The sequence below is a fragment of the Microtus pennsylvanicus genome, chromosome 2 (assembly GCF_037038515.1).
Source record: "Microtus pennsylvanicus isolate mMicPen1 chromosome 2, mMicPen1.hap1, whole genome shotgun sequence".
NCBI lineage: Eukaryota > Metazoa > Chordata > Mammalia > Rodentia > Cricetidae > Microtus > Microtus pennsylvanicus.
In genome coordinates this window covers 98,189,511-98,210,683 of record NC_134580.1, presented here as the reverse complement: position 1 = coordinate 98,210,683, position 21,173 = coordinate 98,189,511, and the positions used below count along the sequence as shown (strand labels likewise).

Here is a 21,173-nt window from a genome sequence, read left to right as displayed (position 1 = left end):
GCTCAACTTGTAATACACACTGACTCATCATCCAGTTATAGAGTAACTTTCTTTTCTTTGGTTTTTTGTGAGATGGTTTCTCTGTGTAGCCCTGGCTGGCCTTGAACTCAGAGATCCAACTGCCTCTGCCACCTGAGTGCTGGGATTAGAGGTGTGTGTTATCATGCCTGGTGTATGGCTCACATGTAATTCAGAACTTCTCCCTCCTAAGAATTTTCTGCAAGCCAACTAACTTCCTAATTTACAAACAGTAAGGAGGTATTTTTTTTAATCCTCTAATAGTTCTACACAAAAAATTCCAAATAAAAAGGGGAAAAACTACAGCTCATTAAAAAAAACTGTATGTGTGAATAACATCTTACTAAATTAAATTTTTCCTATGATACTAATGTAACTTGGTGGTAGAGTTCAAATCTGCGTAGGTTCAATCAATACTATTGTAAAACGACAAAAAAAAATAGCTCCCCTCCCTGTTAACTACAAATTTATACTACCTTTAATGGTTTGGTTTTTTGTTGTTGTTGTTGTTGTTGTTTGTTTGGATTTTTCAAGACAGGGTTTCTCTGTTGTAGCCCTGGCTGTCTTGGAACGCACTCTGTAAGACAGGCTGGCCTCAAACTCACAGAGACCCACCCGCCTCTGTCTCCTGAGTGCTACTAGCCTGGTTTATACTATCTAAAAGTCAACTTCTTATCTCTACTATTACTAGTAGTCTATATATTTGTTTTGGAAATTTTATGCCAATAGATATTCTAAGACTCAAACTAAATGCCTATTATGCTTAGTTATCAAAGGATCATTAGAACCCAAGCTTATGAAAAGAAACTTTCTAGAATGAAATAAAGATAACCATACAATAATGTGAGGGTCCATACTTCTGTTTATATAACAGCAGTTCACCTTATCTAACCTACACTTATCACAATAAATAATGTTTTATTATCCAGTTCCCAGAAAATTTGAAGAAATATGACCTAAAGTTAATAAAGGGCTTTGGGGATATATATATACATCTTGATATATATATATATATATATATATCAAGATGTTACCTAAGTATAAAAAGTATACCCAGACTAAAGATAATTCTCACCTGGATAAGCCCAGATGTAGTTGAACTGTGTTTACGTTTATAGGCCACAAGCTTCCCTGAAGGAGAAAGCCCTGCATAAAAAGGCAGACCTTTGCCTCCATGTAATCTCTCCCTCACTGAATCCAGGGCATCTGTCTGCACAGAAGAGATATCATCCATTTTCCCAGGGGACAATGGACCATCAGGAGTCTCTGATCCAGATTTCTCAGCCATATCATCTTGGTCTTGACTTGATGGCATAGAGATTTTCACACGAGAAGAATAAACAGGAGGGCTCTTCTCGCCCCGACATTTCCGCTGAGAAGCCAACTCAATGATGAAGCTGCCCACCTTAAGTGACTGTGGCATGTTGCTATTGATGTGCTGAGATAAGATACTTAAGATCTTGTTACGATCTTCTTCCCAATTGCAGTCTGAGATGATCTCTATCAGTTTGGTAGGACCACCAGGTGACCTCTGATGTACATAAGAGGTAGAAGAGGATTCTCCTTCATTGCAGGGGGATTTCCAGCTCTTTTCTATTTAAGAAATAAATAGAAAGACCCTCTATAGCACAGCCATTCTGTACTTAACTTTAATATATTGACTGATTGAGGGGGGAGAAGCAGGGTTTCTGTATAGCAGCCCTGGCTGTCCTGGAATTCACTCTATAGACCAGACTAGCCTCAAACTCAAGAAAGACCCACCTGCCTCTCTCCCAAGTGCAGGAACTAAAGACATACTAATAAACTTTGAAAGAAATTCAAGTTTCCCACTCTTCCATTTCCTAATACTTTCAAGGGCAAACTAGTATGTAAATTTGACATTCTGGAGTTTTTAAGGAGAAAAAAAAAAGATCTCACAAAACTAAATAGACAGTTGTATTTTCTATCCCAAAGACTACATTCACCCATAAAAAGGAAATATCCTTGGCACTGCTCTAGAAGGCCAAAAATATAAAAGTTTTACTTTGCGGAGTGTGACCTATAGCAAAGGTAAAGTTGACTTGATAGAGGTTATTATACTGATATCCAAATAGGCCAAACACAAATACTTGGTAAGCCTGCTTTGAAATATGTGAAGGCAGGAATCAACATTAATTGTAAAATGTAGTGTTTTTGTTTCTAAAAATAAAACTAAGAGGCTGGTGAGATGGCACCTGTGGCTAAGCCTGGTGACCTGAGTTCAATCCCTGGGGAACTGGAAAGAACCTACTCCTGCAAGTTGTCCTCTGATTTGCGTCATGGCAAGCAACCCTCTCACACACATAAAATAAACAAGTGCAATTTTTAAAAAGCCTTTTAAGGAACATTCTACCACTAGTTTCTACTACAAATGCCGCAATATCTCTAGATATATGGTTTCCCCATGTCTACAATGTATACCAATGACTCAGCTTCCCAATGTATCCCTAACCATGGTGACATGTTGACAAAATATAGATTTCATAAGCACCAGATTTCTACAGTAGAACTTCTCAATGTGCTAGAATTATGTCAAGAATACAGGCTCCAGCTCCATCATCCCCAGAGAGCACATAGTCTCAAGCAGGTTTCCTCTACCCAAGCAGTTTCCTCTACTTTCTTAAATGTTGAATCAAAGTATTTTATTTAATGATACTATGTCATTATAGGAAGAATGCTGCTGCATAGGTGTTGCATAACCAAAATCAAACAGTTAAATTCCCTATTTGTTTATACAATCTCTTCAAAGAAATTCTAGCAGTAGAGATTTCTAGATCATCAGAGACAGTTGTTCTTCCATTCTCCCTTTTACATATCCCCAGTGGTGGTTGGAAGACCTAAGGAAAATTTTAATAGTGAATGATGCCTATATCCTTGAGGTTTGAAAAGACAATAAATTTTTCACTGACATTCTTACAAGTCTGCTGAAATAATAAAATATCTAATCAACACAAGCAGACCTTTTAGGGATATTAAGCACAACAATGGGGAAAGAGTTCTGCTTGTTATCTCTTAGCAGAAGTTAGAAAAAGCACAGTGACATATTCTGGATTGCTGGTTTAAGAATTTCTGCCATTAAATAATTCAGAATTACACAATAATTAGTATCAATTGTTAATATCTAGTTTTTATTCTGACCTTGTGATTTATCAGAATCATCCTCCAAGTCACAAATGAGTTGCTTTAAGGTATGTTCAGAATCAGGTCCCTAAAGAAAAAAAAATACAGAAATACTTTAATTAAAAATGTATTTATTATCTACAGTGAAGACATAAATCAGTAGAAAAATCTACAACTTCATATCTGCCCAGTTACATTACTATCATATTATATAATCCTGGGCAGAAAGAAAAGAAAGAAGGAAGGAAGGAAAAGAAGAGAAATAAAATGTAGCCTCATTCTCCAAGTTCTTACTAATGATTGAGTCACTTAAGAAATAATTTACATTATATGTTATCATATACTCTAAGGAAAGAATACTGAATATTTAACAGAACAAGCTTCATTTAGAAAACTAAATCGCACTAATAGGTAAGTATTTTGATTTAAAATCAAAGTGTTTATTTTAATTGCTAAAGGATTTTAGCAAATAACACCAAGACACTAAGAGATTAAACAGGCAAGAGACATAGGCTTATTTACACTTCACAGACAAACACAAAGATTATGATGATCACAATAAAAATTCTAATAGCAATAGGCAACTGGAAATGTAAAGGTTATTATGAACCAAGCAACTCACCTTTGTAATATGACTCTCAGGACTAGAATAACATGAGCTCTGCTGCTGAAATAATAAAGATGGGGACAGGGGAGGAGATGGTTGTCTCTGTCCCTCTTTCTTTCGTTCATATATTCGAACTCGGGCACAAGTCATCATACTTTCAAAGTACAAATAGACTGGGTCTTTGTCCTCTTCTCGTATCTGTAAGTTTCAAGTAACAAAACACACTATTATAATGATGGGGAAAGAAACTTATCCTAGAATCCAAAAGAAGAGTTTAATCTTTGTTTCCATTACAGAAGTTGATTTTTGGGGGTCTGCCTTCCTTCCTTCCTTCCTTCCTTTCTTCCTTCCTTCCTTCCTCTATGCAGCCCTTGTTATGCTGGAACTACTTCTATGGCCCAAGCTATGTCTTTCAAACTCAAGAAATCCACCTGTCCCTCTCTCCCTACAGCCTCTAACTCCAGTTGCACAAGAACCTACATCTGGGTTCTAAGAGCACACATACATATATGGCAAATACACATATACAAAAATAAAAAATAAATTATCTATGAGCTTGAAAACTTGGCTATCTTCAATTATTACTAGCCACTTCCACTTTTATCACAACAAATAAACTAATGAAGCCAGAGAAGAGCCCTACAGACCAATTACATCAATCTTCACTAAATATGAACAAAAACTCAGCTTGAAATCTATCACCTTTACAAATGGCTTGTGAAACTTACAATAAGAAACAAACCACAACTCCAGCCTTACCACAGGATTGGGTTTGGGAGTATATGCTCGTGCTGGTTTAATTCCAGTGGGAAGCTTGCCCTTCGTGGTAGTAGAAGTTATGTCCGGCTGAGGTGACACCAATGGTTTCACAGGATCGATGACAGAAGGTGTTGGGATATAAACAGGCTCTGGATCTACTTCTCCTTCTACTTTCACCCACAGTGGGTAATGTCGAACAGGCTGTTCAGGTTCTGCTTCACATACGGCTTAATAGAAGAGGAGTACATGATTTTTATGTGCTTCCCTCACAAAGTACAGTAACTTATAACAAACAGATGTTCCTTGAAGACCTCTAATTGTCTTCATATACATTATTTTATTCAGCTCCAAACAAGAGAAAAGCTAAGAATAAAACAAAATGTGTGTGAATGCATACATATATCCTAGGCATCTTTTGTTAAATGTATCATGTCTCATCTCTTTAGCTGTTATTTTAAAAGTGGACGTGGGGATACACCTGTGTGAAACAGAGCACATGTAGAAGTCAGAGGAAAACTTTTGTAAGTAGATTCTCTCTTTCCATTATGTGAATTCCAGGGATCAAACTCAGGTCATCAGGCTTGGGGGAGCAAATGTCTTTACTGCCTAAATAATCACATCAACCTTTGGATGTTATTTTAAATGGTAATTTTTATTTCAACTTCCAACTGTCTCTTGTTTATACATTACATACTAATGATATATGCTGTGGTCTCACTAAATTAATTCATGCTTCTAGCAGCTTAGGATTTTTCTGTGGAAAATGTTCAATTTAATTCTTCCTTTCCAATCTGGATTCCTTTATTTTTCATACCTTAATATACTAGATAGGACCGTCAGTGTGTAGTTTTTCTGGGATTGGTTTGTTTTTGAGATGTAGTCAGGTTGGTCCAAATCCTGGATTGAGTAATACTCTTTACATCAGACTCCCAAACGCTGAGACTATAGGCCATGGCAATGCACTTGAGTCAATGCAATGTTGTTTAGGAGTGATTGAAAGCACACAAATTCTTCCTCATTCTGTCTTTGGGGGAAGAGGAGCAGTAGCTCAGTCCTTCATGATTAACACATTGTAAAGTGTTTCACAGAGCTCATTATCAGACAGATTTTGGCAATTGGTTACTTTGGGTTTGTTTTGTTTTTGTATTTTCAAGACAGGGCATCACTATGTATTTCTGGATATCCTGGAACTCACTAGGTAGATCAGACTAGCCTCAAATTCATAGAGATCCACATACCCATGCCTCCCAAGTGCTGGGCCACGACGCCAGGCTGGATTTGCTAATTCTTTAAAAACAGTCATTGAGAAGATTATATGGCTTCTTAAAAGGTCTATCTCGTCATAGAAAACTGTTAAATTCATTTTCTTTCATTTCTTCTTCTTGTTTTTTTGCTTCAAACAGAGTCTAACTATGTAGCCTGGGCATATATATGACCTATGTAGGTCTGGCTGGCCTCAAACTCATAGAGATCTACTTGTCTGTGCTTCCTAAAAGCCAGGGCTAATGATATGTACTGCCATTCCTGACTGTTGATTTGATTTTCAATTATTAAACTAAGTTCAGGTTCCTGGGATGTAATCTTGTACTCTACTTAGTCATGATGCATTATCCTTTAAATACATAGATTTGTTCTGCTAAATTGTGTTTGGAATTTTAAAATCTATGCTCATCAGAAATATTAGTGTACAGTTTTCTCATAAGGTCACTGTAAGTATAGCCTCCTAAAAAGAGACAATTTTATGGGATAGTTTTATACATTAATGTTATTTATTCCCTATGTATGTTACAGAATTTAAGAGTGAAGTCATTGCCGGGCAGTAGTGGCACATGCCTTTAATCCCTGCACTGGGGAAGCAGAGGCAGGTGGATCTTTGTGAGTTCAAGGCCAGCCTGGTCTAGAACATGCTCCAAAACCACAAAGAAACTCTGTCTCAAAAAACAAAAACAAAAAAGTAAAGTCATGTGAAGCTAGTGATTACCATAGATGTTTTTACTATCAGTATAATTCTTTAACACAATAAAATATTTTTCTGCAACAGGGTCTCACTATGTAATCCATACTGGCCTTGAACTCTAAATATTCAACATTAGCCTACTAAGTGCCAGGATTACTAGCATACACAACCATTCCCAGCAGTTCCTCTACTTCTATGAGTTTCACGTCTCCCAAAGAATTTGTCTGTTGTCATCTGAATTGTCCTATTGGCACAGAATTGTTCATAACATTAATCTGTTGCCATTCTTTTGAAGTCTATAGTCTAGTCACCTGGGTTCCTAATACTTTTTTCCCTAATCAGAAAGGTTATATTTAGGACCAATTATTTTAATCTTCACAACAGATTGTTAGTTATGTCTTCTATCGCCAACAACATTTTAAGAGGGCTTAGGTAACAGGAATGCCAAATTTTTGGGCTGGGGAGATGGCTCAGCGATTAAGAGCACTATCTGTTCTTCCAGAAAATCCTGATTCAATTCCCAACACCTACATGGCTCCTCACAACTGTCTGTAACTCCAGCTCCAGAAGATTTAACACCTTCACACAGATAAAAATGCCAATGCATATAAAACAAAAATAAATCATTAGAAAAAATAGAATGCCAGGTTTTATCCTATTATGTTTGATATTTCTCACAGCAAATAGTCACACTGTCTTTACACAACTAGCCATACTTTTTTGACAAATCAAAGGCTAAACAGGTGACAGAGTGAAAGTCAAAAGGGAATATTAGCAGGTAAAATTAAAAGTTCAAGAAACCGTCATGTGGTAGTGGCATACACCTCTAATTTCAGCACCAAGGAGGCCAGCCTGGTCTACAGAGTGAGTTCCAGGACAGTCAGGACTACACAGAGAAATCCTGTCTTGAAAAACAATCAATCAATCAAACAAACAAACAAAAAACCTGAGGAAACCATACTTTAGAAATCATACCAGAAAAAACACGGAGTTTTACAAGTCAGAAAAACTATATAATCTTGGATAAGTTAAACTGAGACTAAATATCAATCAAGTCATTTGCAAAATAGAGAATAAAGCTTCCTCAGCGTAAGACTGCAAAATGTATATGGTATCCTTACAAGGTATCTGATAATGTTTTCCTCCTTCACACCAATAGATTAATGGGTTTTAAACAATATAAATCCTTTAAGTCATCACAATTACAAAAAAAAAGCCTCATAAAGGTCTAGATTTCATGCCATGAGAATATAAAGTTTTAATTTATATTCTAGTTATACAATATAAACTTGAAAAAAATTAAAATCCTGTAAAGAAACATGCAAAGGAAAAACATGTCTTCCATCAGAGATCCACTGTCCCTACTGATAACTAATTTTGTTTGTTTTGCTTTTTGGAACAGTTTCTCTCTATAGCCCTAGCTATCCTGGAACTTACACTGTACACCAGGTTGACCTTGAACTCAGCTCCAATAACTAATTTTAATCATTTGTAATTTTAGTGGTTATTGTCATGATTTAGTGGAAGCTAATTAAGCACTGGAATGGAAGGAGGTGGGTACCTTACCCTTCTTCCACTTCTGCCTTGTCAGCTCTAACAACCATTGGGTTTATGTTACTGATTCCTGCTCTATATCATGTCTGAGTCATTGCTGGTTTGTGTATAAGTCTCTCTACTCTAAAAACCACAGAACCTATCAATTCATTTCCAAAATCATGCTTAAGTGATTAATCCTTATAGAATATATACAAACCACTTTTTAGAGAGAAATTTAATTGTGTATCACTAACTTTATTTCGATTGTTCAGATGGAGACTCATTACTTTTACTAATTGCTCAAATTTTTACCAAAGCATTTACAGTTACTCTTATTTCCTTGTATTGAAAATTTTGCCTTCCTGGAATTCTTGGTTTGCACTGATGTGGCATACATAAACATATCACCCAGGTTCACAAACATGATTGGCCTATAAAGAAAATAAATCTAGTGCCTTTTAACTTTCTTTTTTTTTATATGCAAGTAGAAGCTGTAATCAAGACTGACTCTTTTTTTAATATTTATTTATTTATTATGTATACAATATTCTGTCTGTGTGTATGCCTGCAGGCCAGAAGAGGGCACCAGACCTCATTACAGATGGTTGTGAGCCACCACGTGGTTGCTGGGAATTGAACTCAGGACTTTTGGAGAGCAGGCAATGCTCTTAACCGCTGAGCCATCTCTCCAGCCCCTAACTTTCTTATCTATAACTTGCAATTTTCTCTATTTTAAAGACATTGTTTTCTAGTCTAGCAATGTAGCTAATATCCAATGAAGTTTTTCTATCTTCTTGGGTCAAGTCTACTTTATATTAGATGACTCTTTACGCTCGTCTTTGGTTGGGGAGGCAACTAAGACAGAGTATCTCTATAGGCTAGGCTAGCCTTGAATTCAGCTATCCTCCTTTCTCAGCCTCCTAAACGCTGAGATTACAAGTATTAAGCCAGCAAGTTCGGAGAAATTTCTAGTAAGCACATAAAGGAAGGCTAGGGAGATGACTCAGTGGATAAAGTGCTGCCATTCAAGCATTTAAGACAGAGTCTGGATCCTCAGAACCTACATAAAAGTAGGGAAGGCAAGGCAACCAGCCACCTGGCATCCTAGTACTTGAAAGGCTGAGATGGGGAAATCCCTGGGACTAGATGCCTCGCTAAACTAGCTTGTTTCAACAAGAGATCCTGCCTGCATAAATAAACCAAACCTCGGTTCAGTTCCCAGCACCCTCGTGGTGGTTCAACCATTTGTAACTCCAGTGAAGAGGATGTCTCTTCTGATTTTTGAGAGCTCCTACATGCAGGTGGTACATACATTCAGGCACACACACGTGTTAAATGAATAAAAAAAATTTTTAGAAGAGACTGAGAATTTAGTTCAATCGTAGAGTGCTTATCAAACAAACATAAGTGCTGAGAAAGAGTGCGTGCGTGTGCGCACACACATATACACATACACAGGCTGAAGAGAAGACTTAAGTTATTGAAGTGTTTCATATATAGACACGAGGACCCAAAGCACAGATCTCCAGCACTAACATTAAAAACCAGATGTGGCAGTACCAGAACTGGGAAAGTAGAAGCAAGAACCATGGGAATTTGTTGGCCAGCCAGTCTAGTCACATCAATGAATGGAAGACAAGTGGGCAGTGGGGGGCACACATCTTTAATCCCAGCACTTGGGGAGGCGGCAGAGGTAGGTGGATCTCTTTTAAGTTCAAGACCAGCCTGGTCAGCCAGGACTGTTATACACAGAAACCTTATCTAAGTTTTACAAGGGAAGGAGGGAGGGAGGGAGGGAGGGAGGGAGGGAGGGAGGGGGGGGAGGGAGGGAGGGAGGGAGGGAGGGAGGGAGGGAGGGAGGGAGGGAGGGAGGGAAGGCGGGCCAGTGAGATGGCTCAGCACATTAGGAATTTGCTATCAAAACTCACAACCCAAGTTTGATCCCCAGGACCCACGTAGTAAAGGGGAAAACCAGACTCTTCAAGTTGTCCTCTGACTGCTACACTTAAGAATGCATGTGCGCGCGCACACATATACACACACACACTAAATAAATAAATAAATAAGTGTAATGTAAAAAATTATTTTAATCAAGTGGAAGGCAACTGGGGAAAACAAATGACTTTAACCTCTACATACATTCACAGAAACAGGTACAAACACATACAAAAAGTATATTTTTACAAAAAATAAAAAAAGACAGTTTTAAATTAACTAATACTCACTATAGGGTGGTGGTGGCACACACCTTTGATCCCTTCATTTGGGAGACAGAGAAATGCATATCTCTGAGTTTGAGCCTCGTCTACAGAGCAAGTTCCAGGATAGCCAGGCTACACAAAGAAACCTTGCCTTGAAAAACAAAAACAAAAAAAAGAAAGAAAAAAAAACTCACTGTATTCCAGCTTCTTTCTCTTCTTTTTCTCCTTCAATTGTTCCTCATCTTCTCTGACTCCCCCTCCTTCTTTTGCTTCCTCTCCCAGTGTATCATAAAATAATGGATCTCGATGAGCAGCCTTCTTATGGAAATGCTTTGTTTTGGATCCCCCTTTAACCAATACAACTTTTCTTTTCAAACAAGTGCAGCCAAACATGCAGTCTGGGCGACGGCAGTGAGCAGGTTGGCGCTTCTCCAAAGCTAAACTGGAACATACACAACCCAGGCGACAAAAGTCATTGTTGCATGGTGGGGCTCGTTTCCTTATGATTGTGTGGATAGGTTTAGTTTTGAGAGATGCCTAAAGTTGAATGAGAAAGTAAAAATTTTACAAAATCATCCCAATACCACCAACAATTTAGGAGTCACATATTCATCTACCTTCTGATTATGAGCACTAATACAAGACTAACACAGACGCAAAGGTCAGACTACAAATATAATTAGGGCTGAGTAAACAAGTTCCCACTCAAATAGATTAGCACATATCAGAGAAAGAAATTTCTCATTAAAAGCAAAAAAATCAAATATAGATTATTTATTTACTCACTAGGAACCATACGTAATGTTCTTCTGCAGAACTGACAAACCTAAGGTGAAGAGGTCAAACTTAATGTTTCATATGGTTTTCCTGGAGCACAAGCAGGCTCATATTACCTAGATTGCAACAGCAGAGTGAATAACACTCCAACAGCATATATGTTCTGTAAAATCTACAATAATTACAATGTACTATTTTGTACAAAATGCCCTAAATAACCAATAAAAAGTGGAGAAAATCATGAATGAATCTTTTGTGAGTGACTAGTAAATACAGGACACAGACTAGAGAGTTGACTCAGTGGATAAAGTGCTCCCATTCAAAGCAGCCACCTGTAATCCCGGTACTTGGGGGCCAGAAATGGTGATCTCTGGAGCCAGCTGCTGGCTTACTAGCTCCAATTTCAACAAGAGATCCTGCCTCCATTAAATAAAGGGGAGAGGGTCTAAATAAGATCTATCACTGACTTTTACCTACATACACATATGCATGTACACATGCATGTATGATCATACATAGAAATATACATGTATACATGCACATATCATACAAATTACAGAAAGCATTTACTGTTGATGTCTCATGATCTTCAGTTCTAGAATTCAGTACAGAATTTTATTTTATTTTTACTTATTGTTTGTGCATGATGTGTAAGGATGCACATGCCAAAGCACATATATGGAAGTCAGAAAACAAGGCTGTGCAGTTGGTTCTCTTTACCCACCTTTACATTGTTTCTGGGGATTGAACTCAGGTCGCCAAGCTTGTGTAGAAACCATTTTTAACTACTAAGCCAGCTTGCTAGCCCCAGAAATTTATTTTATTTTTTTGTATTTATTTGTGATACGTGTACAGTATATGAATGTGTAACTGTGTGTATGCTACCCCATGCATACACGTGTGGAGGCCAGAGGTCAGTATCAGGCACTTTTATGACTTTCCACCTTCTTTTGTTTGAGACAGGGTCTTACTATGTAGCTTTGGCCTGGAGCTCACTATGTAAACCAAGCTGGCCTCAAATTCAGAGTTCTGACCTCTGTCTCCTGAGTACGGGGACTAAAAGCATACGCGAAGCCAAGAGACGGGCAGATGTCATCTAGGTAATTAAAATGCTAAAACCCAACTTATCCATTTGTCAAAAGCATCAATGTCTAATTTCTAGCTAAGCACCAATGTTTACAGAAAACAGCAAATACTCACTTGAGCAGTAAGAAGAGTTGTCAAGGAAACATCTGCTCGCTCTTCAGTAATATAGGTCCTTGGTTTTCCTTCCCAGAGCGCACAGTCTTCCAGGTCCATAAGCTTTACTTGCGATTTCGACAAGCCCGGAGGACGTGTTCCTTGCTGTTGCAGCTGCTGTTGCTGTGCCTGCCGCAAACTAATCTGCTTTGGAAACGAACTTTCATCTACAGCTGGCACAACGAAGTTAGTCACCTGATTATCTGAGGTTGTATTTAAGGAATTCTTGGTAATTTTATCTCCTGGGATCACATGAGAGTTTTTCTGCTTTGGTGAAACAGGGTATGGTAAAATTGACTTATAAGATGATTTAGTTCGACCACTGAGTGCTGTCTGTTTGCTTTGAGATTTTGTTTTTCGAGAGGCAGTGGTTACGGAATGGGGCTTCACAGAATAAGAGGTAGAAGGAGAACTAGTAGATTGCTTCTTTAGTACACTATCAAGAGTTCGAACATAGCTGGTACTCTTGGTAGGTAGTTGATAGACTACTGGAGACGTGGGCGCATTGGAAGAGAAGCCCATGCTTGTTTCCATCAGCTTGCCTTCATTTTCCAAGTACTCATCCAGCTTATCACTACAGAAGGCAGAACGGTTTTTCAGTGAGGCCTCTGCATTTCCACCTAGAAATAAGAACATACAAGACATTTAAACCTAGGAGAGTTTCAGATCTCTAGGAAAAACATTCTACGAGGTCAGGAATACTGAGATAGATGCTATTGAGACTTCTCTAAACTATTTCTACTCAGAAAGAAGGAAAAATAGAAAACCAAGACAAATGACACAGTGTCTCTTTTTACCTAACTATAAACCAGTGATGAATAAAAACATAACAGCAAGGGGGGAAAAAAATTAAAGAAGACTTCAACAGAATGCCAGGGTTATTTAAGAGATCTGAGTTCCACAAAATTAAATAAATAAACACAGACACACACACCAAGCTGGGCAGTGGTGGCATATACCTTTAATCCCAGCACTTGAGTCACAGAGGCAGGTGGATCTCTGTGAGTTAAAAGGCCAGCCTGGTCTACAGAGCTAGTTCCAGGACAGGATCCAAAACTACAGAGAAATCCAGTCTTGAGAAAAAGAAAAAGAAGAAAAAAAAAAGAGCATAATCTTTAAGAGTTTTCATTTGTTTGGTTTTGTTTTACTTTGAAGCAAGTTCTCACTATGCAGCCCTAGATGTCTTTGATATGGCACTAGGCCAGACCTTTTGCAATTCTTTGTTTAACTCCCAAGTGACTGGACTACAATGGTGTGTATCACCAGACCTAACAACATCCCATTTTTAGGAAAGCAAAATATTAGTAAAGATTTAAACATATTACCATTGTTATAAAACTAGGCAAACTCAAACATGAAGAAGGCTTATTTTGGATAAATGGTAAACTAAACTGTTTAGGGTATAAATAGCAAACCATGTAGTGAGAAATAGGTTCATATTCCCAAACAAAACCTTTGGGTACAAGTTTATTCTAAAGCATAAGACTATCAGAACTAATAGACAATTTTGAAGTATATAGTTCTGAAATGATGCATAGCAAAAGGAAACAGTTTGAAAGCTGCATCGATAACTAAGTTTGAAATGAATAGGAGTCGAACCCCAGGGTGCGGCTAGGGAGAAAACAAACACCAACAAGACTGTTTTCACTTCAGTTTAGAGAGGGGGGGTAATGACAAGTGGTTGAATGAGACTGATTTGATTTGAAACAGGGTCTCACTATGTAACCCTGGCTGGCCTGGAACTCGCCATGTGGTCAAACTGGACTCAACCTCACAGAAATCCTCCTCTCTCCAGTGTTGGGATTAAAGGCAAGTGCCACTATCCTAGGCCAAGGCTACATTTTTTCAGACCATATGTAAAGTTTAAACAAACACTTGGCTGTGGCAAGATGGCACAGCAGTTAAGAGCACTGCCTGCTCTTCCAGAGGTCCTGAGTTCAATTCCCAGCAACCACATAGTGGCTCACAACCATCAGTAATGAGATCTGGTGCCCTCTTCTGGCCTGCAAACATTCATGCAGACAGAACTCTGTATACACAATAAACAAATAAAGCTTTAAACAAAACAAACAAACACTAATGACCAGCTAGGCTAGGTGGCTCGTGTCTGTAATTTCAACACTTGGGAGGCTGAGCAGGAGGACTGGGAGCTCAAGCCAGCATTTCACAGTCAATGAGCTTATATCTCAAAAACAGAAAAAGAACTGGGCTTTAGTTGAGTGGGAAAATGCTTGAGAAGCTGTTAGAACCCTATGTTTAATCTCTAGTACTAGAAAATACAAAACAAAAAAAACTAAAAATCTAATTACCGTCATTCCTAGATGCAGAAGCACTATGAAATTTTCCTCTCCATCCCTTGATCTTGGTGAAGTCATTGGTCTTCCCTGTCCTAGAAACAAAAGGAAACCCAGCATCTATAAAAGAAAAAGCAAAAGAAATGACCAGAATTCTAGTCAGCCAAATATGTCAAATTACTGTTTCTCTACTATGATACATTCTATTTATTAATTCAATGCCAAGAAACAAAAGACTTACTCTCTAAAATATCCTAAATGGATATCTAAATATCCTAAGTTAGCGAATAAAAGTAATGTTTTAAAATTTATACTACAAATAATCTAAACATTAAAGAAGAAAAATATTATTCAATTATAAAAATGCTACTACACACTCACCAGGAGAAGCAGGGTTGGTTCCTGTAAGGTTCCAAAAGGGAAAACTGGTGGCTGGAGCCAAAGGCAGTTGTACTCCCAAGTATTTAAGATCAATGCTCATTGTTGGATCCACTGAATTCAGTTTTAAGCCCACTACAAGAAAAAAAGATCACACCTCATATTATCTCCCTTCTGTCTTTGGGGAAGAAAAATACTTTTTTGGCTCAGAGTTAACAAAGCAAACGGTAAAGGGCAAAATGATTAAGTAAACAGTAACAGCCGCACTTAAATCCTTACCTTACAGTGTTACATATTACCTACCCTTGGATAAGGAAAAAAATCTATGATTTGCTTACATCCAATGGAATGTGGTACAGGGCATGGGAACCTACAAAATTATGTACATGTGATAACCTAGAAGTGTTGTTAAGGATGCAAGAAAATAAATTCTGTCAATAAGATGGGGGGGATTATTGGTGGTGGTGCATGCTTTTCATCCAAACACATGGGAGGCAGAGGCAGGCAGATGTCTGTGAGTTAGAAGTCAGCCTGGTCTATAAAGTGAGTTCCAGGGCAGCCAGGGCTGTTACACAGAGAAACCCAGTCTTGAAAAAAATCAAAGGGAAAGAGAAAGGGGGGGTGGGGGGAGGATAAACTAAGAGGATATGGAGCAGAATCCTCTCCAGCAAATAATGAAGAGAAAAAGGAAAACATGCCTTGCCAATTGCTTCATCAACATCTTGATTATAGTCTTTTGAGAACCTAAGCAAGTGTCAAGCCATGTTTAGATTACAAATACACAGAAAATGTAAAATATAAATGTATTCTGTGTAAAATATAAATGTTTTCCATTTTAGGTTGTCAAATTTGTAGCAATTCTCTAAGAAGCATAAATAAAAAAGCAAAATCCAAATCTTTTATTTTTTAGGCCTTGAGGTTCAGAAGCCTTCTTGAGTTCCAATAAAACCTTGCCACAGATAGTTTCTGGCCTGATTATGGGCACTAACTCTCCAGTTTTTATCAATAAACCTAAAATGAGACTTACTTATAAAGAGACAATATTTTGAGAAAATATTTTACCAGAATTTTTAAAAAACCAAGGCCAAAAGGAGTTTAAAGATTATATAGAGTAGCATTGTAATGAATAGGTTACTACTAAAAACAAACAAAAAATATATTAAGTAGGCATGTAAGTACTGGAGAAGTGAAGAAGATAAGATAGAGGCCAGTCTAGGCTACAATATAACCCTGTAAATAAAGTAATATAATGTGAAACAGAAGTAACAGGCTGAGGTTTCCAATCAAAAACTTACAAAGGATCTAGGAAGTTAACATGAGGAAATCAGAATAACTTGGGCAGAAATTGTATCTCTCTTTCTCCTACAGGGATTCCAGAGATTGAAATCTAATCATCAGATTTGGCAACAAGTACCTTACACTACTGAGCCATCTAAATTTTTTAATTAAGTTCCCAATACTCCTCCAAATGTTATATACTTGCAGGCACACAATGACAAAAATACTCTTGTATTTATGTGTTGATGCATGCACATGGACATGCTCCAACACCAGCACCTATGCATGTGGAGGTTAGAGACAGAGAGCAGTTTCACAATCACCCTTTATTTTTTCTGCAAGTTTTCTCACTGAAACGGGAACACACCAATTTAACTAAATAGATCAGACAGCACAAATCAGAGATCCTTTTGTCTCTTTTTTCCCAAGCACCAAAACTGCAGGCACGTACCACAATACTTGGCTTTCTTATGTGTGTGCTGGGGATCAAAGTAAGATCTTCATACTTCATAGCAAGCACACTTTATCTACTGAGCCATCTCTTCAGCCCCAATAAAAGTGTGTGTGTGTGTGTCCTTAATATGTTATTTAAGAAATAAAAACACGACTCTCAATCCCAAAGCAAAAAAACCTCACAAATGCAACCAATTTTAAAGATGCAAAATGCTCCCATTTTGAAGAGAAAATACTGCTTCCTGTGATACACTTTATATATACACACATCTTATAGCAATACATTATATATGTGTACTATATATATCTTATAGTACATGCTATATGCATATATATTACTAGAATAAGGAACTACATGTGCTTTTAAGTTGAAAAGAACTTTAGAAGCAGAGAAAATAAAAAATTGCTAGTTAAGAGGTACTGAAATGAAATGAAGGATAGGAGGAAAAGAGAGAATGAAGAAATAAGCAAAAAGGGGTAGGAAGAAAAGAAGAGAAAGGAGATAATGAACAAAAGACAAATTGGCTTGTCCACACTTAGAAACTAGTACCTTCTTGAAGAGCGGGATGTATCACCTGCTTATGCCTCAAAGACTTCAAATCTTCTATTAATTCCTTTTCCAACTGGGAAATTCTTGTTCTGCAATCTATTGACAAAACAGTGATAAAATAACAGTGTACGTATCAGAGAGAATAAATGTTCCACACTTCACTACTTCAGCCCCAATAGCAAATATATCTGAATTTATACTGTTTTTATATTTATATAATACCTGGGTCATTTGTGGCTGTAGTCGGAAGATTAGAAGTTTCTTCTGTGGTCCCATCAACTGCATGAATATCTAGAGCCTCCTATATATTAAAAATAAAATCCAGTTTATGTTGCTTCTAAAATTTTTAAAGGAAATTTAAAAAAATGATGATGATGACCAGAGGCTGGAGGGAATGCTTAGTAAGTACAGTGCTTACCACGTAATCATGAAAACCTGGTTTATCCCCAGTACCCATGCAAAAGCTGGGTATAGTGGCACTTTTCTGTAACCCCTAGTGGGGATCAGGGTGAAGGAGACATGAGACTGTCTGGAGCTCACTGGTTAGTCAGCCTAGCCAATCAGTGAGCTCCTGAGGATACACTACCTCAAAGAGTAAGACTGAAAACAATGAAGAAGGTGCGAACCTCTGGCCTCTGCAGACACTCACGCAGGCATGCACACTGATACCCAAATACATGTATAATCACTCATACACACAGAATCTTTTTAAAATAATAATAATAAAGGACTAAGAATATAAAAAGCACCAATAGCTTCAAATTCATAGAACAGGAGTACCTGTTCTCATACTTTGGGGAGTTTCTTGTCCTTGGGTGGAGGGGTGGTGGCGGCAGCAGGGTTTAATGTAACACAGACTGGATTCAAACTCATTAAGTAGCTGAGTGTGCTAGTAAATTCCTGATCATGCTGCTCCTCTATCTCCCAAGTGCTAGGATTTTAGGCATGTATCACCATATCCAGTGTAATGTACTTTATTATTTTCTATAGTATTCACATTCAATTATTTTAATCATAAGGGGCTAAGATGTAGTACAGAAGTTCTTATTATGCATAAGGACCTAGGTTTGATCTCCATCACTGTTCTCCCCGATTCCTGCTACAAACATAGGGATGGGATGGTCAGGGAGGGAAGAAAAGAGGAAGGAGAAAGAAGAAAAGAAGGAGGGGGGGAAGAAAGAAGGAAAAACCACCACCACCTAGAAAAGAAGCTTTCTCAGTAACAGAGGAGGAGGAAAAACCAGGTAAAAAGACATCCAACATCTACAGCCAACTTAGAAATATCAAACTCCTTAAAATATCTGCACGAAAAATATTATGCATGTAGAGTGAGAGGAGACAAACCAAAACACTATGGGTAAGAATCAAGTCATCAAGACGGCTAGCACTGAGCTGGACATGGTAGCACACACCTTTAGTCCCAGCTCTCAGAGGAAACAGCAAAATGATCTCTGTGGGTTCAAGGCTAGCTTAATCTACAGAGCAGACTGAATTCTGGTACAGCCAAAGCTATGTAGAGAGCCCTTGTCTCCAAAACAGGAAAGGAAAAAAAAAAGGACTGCTACTAGTTTGTTCTCCAATATTCTACACCACTGTTACTAGCCAGTAGTAGGAGAGATGAACTATCTTGCCAAGGCTGGTCCCCGACAGTATCTCAGGGGGGGTAAAAGTGAACTTTTCATGAATTGTTAAGCTTTGAGTCTGCAACAATGAAAATTCTAAGTTCAATTTCCAGTGCCAATGTCAGCTCCAGTGTAAACCAACACCTCTGGTCTCCACAGGCACCTACATTCACATACACCAGATACACATAAATCTTTTTTTAATCAGATAAATATCCTGAGTAAATTAGAGTGAAACCTAAGCAAAGGTCCATTTTTAAAGTCTATTTCAAAGGAGGTATATTAAGAGGTGATTGCTGTTAACTAAGCCAAATGTAAAGATAACCATACTCATTTCCTTTCCCCAACATACTCACAAATAGATACATTAACAAAAGTAGATCCTAAATTTTAAGCCAATTTACAATTCAAAACAGACCTCAGAAAAAAGCTGATCATCACAATCTTACCTTTGATTCAAAGGAAACAAAGAGCACACCATCTACATCTTCTAGATCAGGCTTCACATCAGGAAATGTAGTTCCAGGACCTACAGGAACATTCTTTGTAGCAGTTAAAGACTTTCCCGTGTTTTTAGGTGGTCTCCCCGCCTTAGAGAGTCTCAACTTTCGAGGCCTTCCTCTTTTTCCAGGAGTGTTTGGAGAGGCACTCTGACTAGCAGTCACAGTCTTTGAAGGTGTTGTCATTTTAAGCATAGTTGTTCGCTTTTTGCCCAAATCCTCTTTTCCTGAAAATGAGTCTCCAGATGATCCCTTTGAACTATCATTTATCCTTTCTGTGCTACTGTTATCAAATATGTCCGGATATTTCCACTGAGGTTCTTTAAGTAAAGTATACTTTTGTACCATTCTGAGGTCTGATGAATGTTTTCTGAGACTATTTTCTGAATCCTTATTTAAGCAAAAGTCAGTCCCACTGGAATTTTCAATATATGCAGGCAAATATTCTAATTCTGCCAACACTGATTTATCTTTTCGAGATGTGGAAAGCATATTATCGGGAAGTTCAGAAATTTTCACTGTGCTTTTGGTGACAGCACAGGGCTCTAGGTAAACCACTGGCATTTTTCCAGCATCTAATTTAAACATTTTAGCTTTAGCAACACCTGGGCTACTTGGTAGCCATTTATAAGATGGATGGTCAGATTCCAAGTTATCAACCTTATTGTGTCTCTTTAGTTGTTTCTCTAATATAGGATCATCATCGCTGTTTGAATATACATCCGTTTCCTCATCTGTCTCTTCTTGCTTCACAGTGACCCCTTCCGGGCATTCACTAAGTTCATAATCATAATCATCGAGAGGCTCCTCTTTAATGACGACATTAAAGCTTCCATTCGGGTTTAATGGTGAGGCAATCTGGGAATCATCTTCCAAACTGTTCCCAATAAGACTAGAAAGAAGATAAAAAGTACAGAACTGTCCATAAACAAAACTCAAGAAGAGAAAAACAGTTAAGATCAATTAATGCATCAGATTTTATGAACCATTCCTTAAAAACTATCTGTAACTTAACAAAGGGCTCAAAAGCAATTTACTGGGGCTGGAGAGATGGCTAAGAGGTTAAGAACAGACTGCTCTTCCAGAGGACCTGGGTTCAATTTCCAGTACCCACAAGGCAGCTCACAACTGTAACTCCAAGATGACACTCTCATACAGACATATATGCAGGCAAAACACCAAAGTACATAAAATAAAAATAAATAATTTTTTAAAAAGCAATTAACCAACATAACACATTTATCAATGTTTCATGAAAAAATATAATTCAAGAGCAAAGTTTCAGGGCTGGGAATGTTGGTAGAACATTGGTGGTAGAACAGCTGGTAGAATACTTGCCTAGAACAAAAAAGTCCTGAGTTCAAACCTCATCACCACATAAACTGACCCTTCTTATATAAATAAAACATGGGAAAAGAATATAGTTTACCTTTATCGTTAAATAAAAATGCAGAGTACCTTATAAAACATGTTTGCCTTTAGATATTGATCAGATATACGGAACTCCATATTGAAAGTCAGCTAGAACTGATCAAAAATCAAATCAAACCTCATGCATCATCAACTGCCAATAAGGAAGAGGGGGAAAATGTCTATCACTACTAGAAATCACAATAAAATATTGTGCTTTCAAGCTGCTAGTTCATGTCTATATTTCAGATGAAATATCTAAAATAAAAGTTAACATCTTAAGCAATACATTATAGTTTTCTTAGTATACTCAGGTTACTACCAGAAGATTTTCAATTTTTCAAAACTCACTTTCAAGAAAAAGGGGTGTGGCTCAGTAGTAGAGTACTAGCCCCTCCCCGCCTCCAGAAAAGACTTGCTTTCAATGCAAGGATTCACCACAGCAGCTGGGCATGG

The 21,173-nt window shown here is 37.7% G+C and overlaps 1 protein-coding gene across 10 annotated transcripts in view; it reads right to left on the bottom strand.

Moving 5' to 3' along the window:
* Positions 1-21,173, bottom strand: part of Mga (MAX dimerization protein MGA) — a 96,064-nt gene that overhangs the window by 27,306 nt on the left and 47,585 nt on the right. For all 10 annotated transcript variants that reach the window (XM_075961845.1, XM_075961848.1, XM_075961850.1 and 7 more), the window contains exons 3-13: positions 19,257-20,199; positions 17,408-17,486; positions 17,186-17,281; positions 14,908-15,039; positions 14,542-14,646; positions 12,194-12,852; positions 10,411-10,753; positions 4,523-4,749; positions 3,779-3,961; positions 3,175-3,244; positions 1,094-1,611 (exon numbers count right to left, since the gene is read on the bottom strand). In XM_075961845.1, coding sequence (XP_075817960.1) covers positions 1,094-1,611; positions 3,175-3,244; positions 3,779-3,961; positions 4,523-4,749; positions 10,411-10,753; positions 12,194-12,852; positions 14,542-14,646; positions 14,908-15,039; positions 17,186-17,281; positions 17,408-17,486; positions 19,257-20,199 — 3,355 coding nt within the window. The remainder of the gene's footprint in view (positions 1-1,093; positions 1,612-3,174; positions 3,245-3,778; positions 3,962-4,522; positions 4,750-10,410; positions 10,754-12,193; positions 12,853-14,541; positions 14,647-14,907; positions 15,040-17,185; positions 17,282-17,407; positions 17,487-19,256; positions 20,200-21,173) is intronic.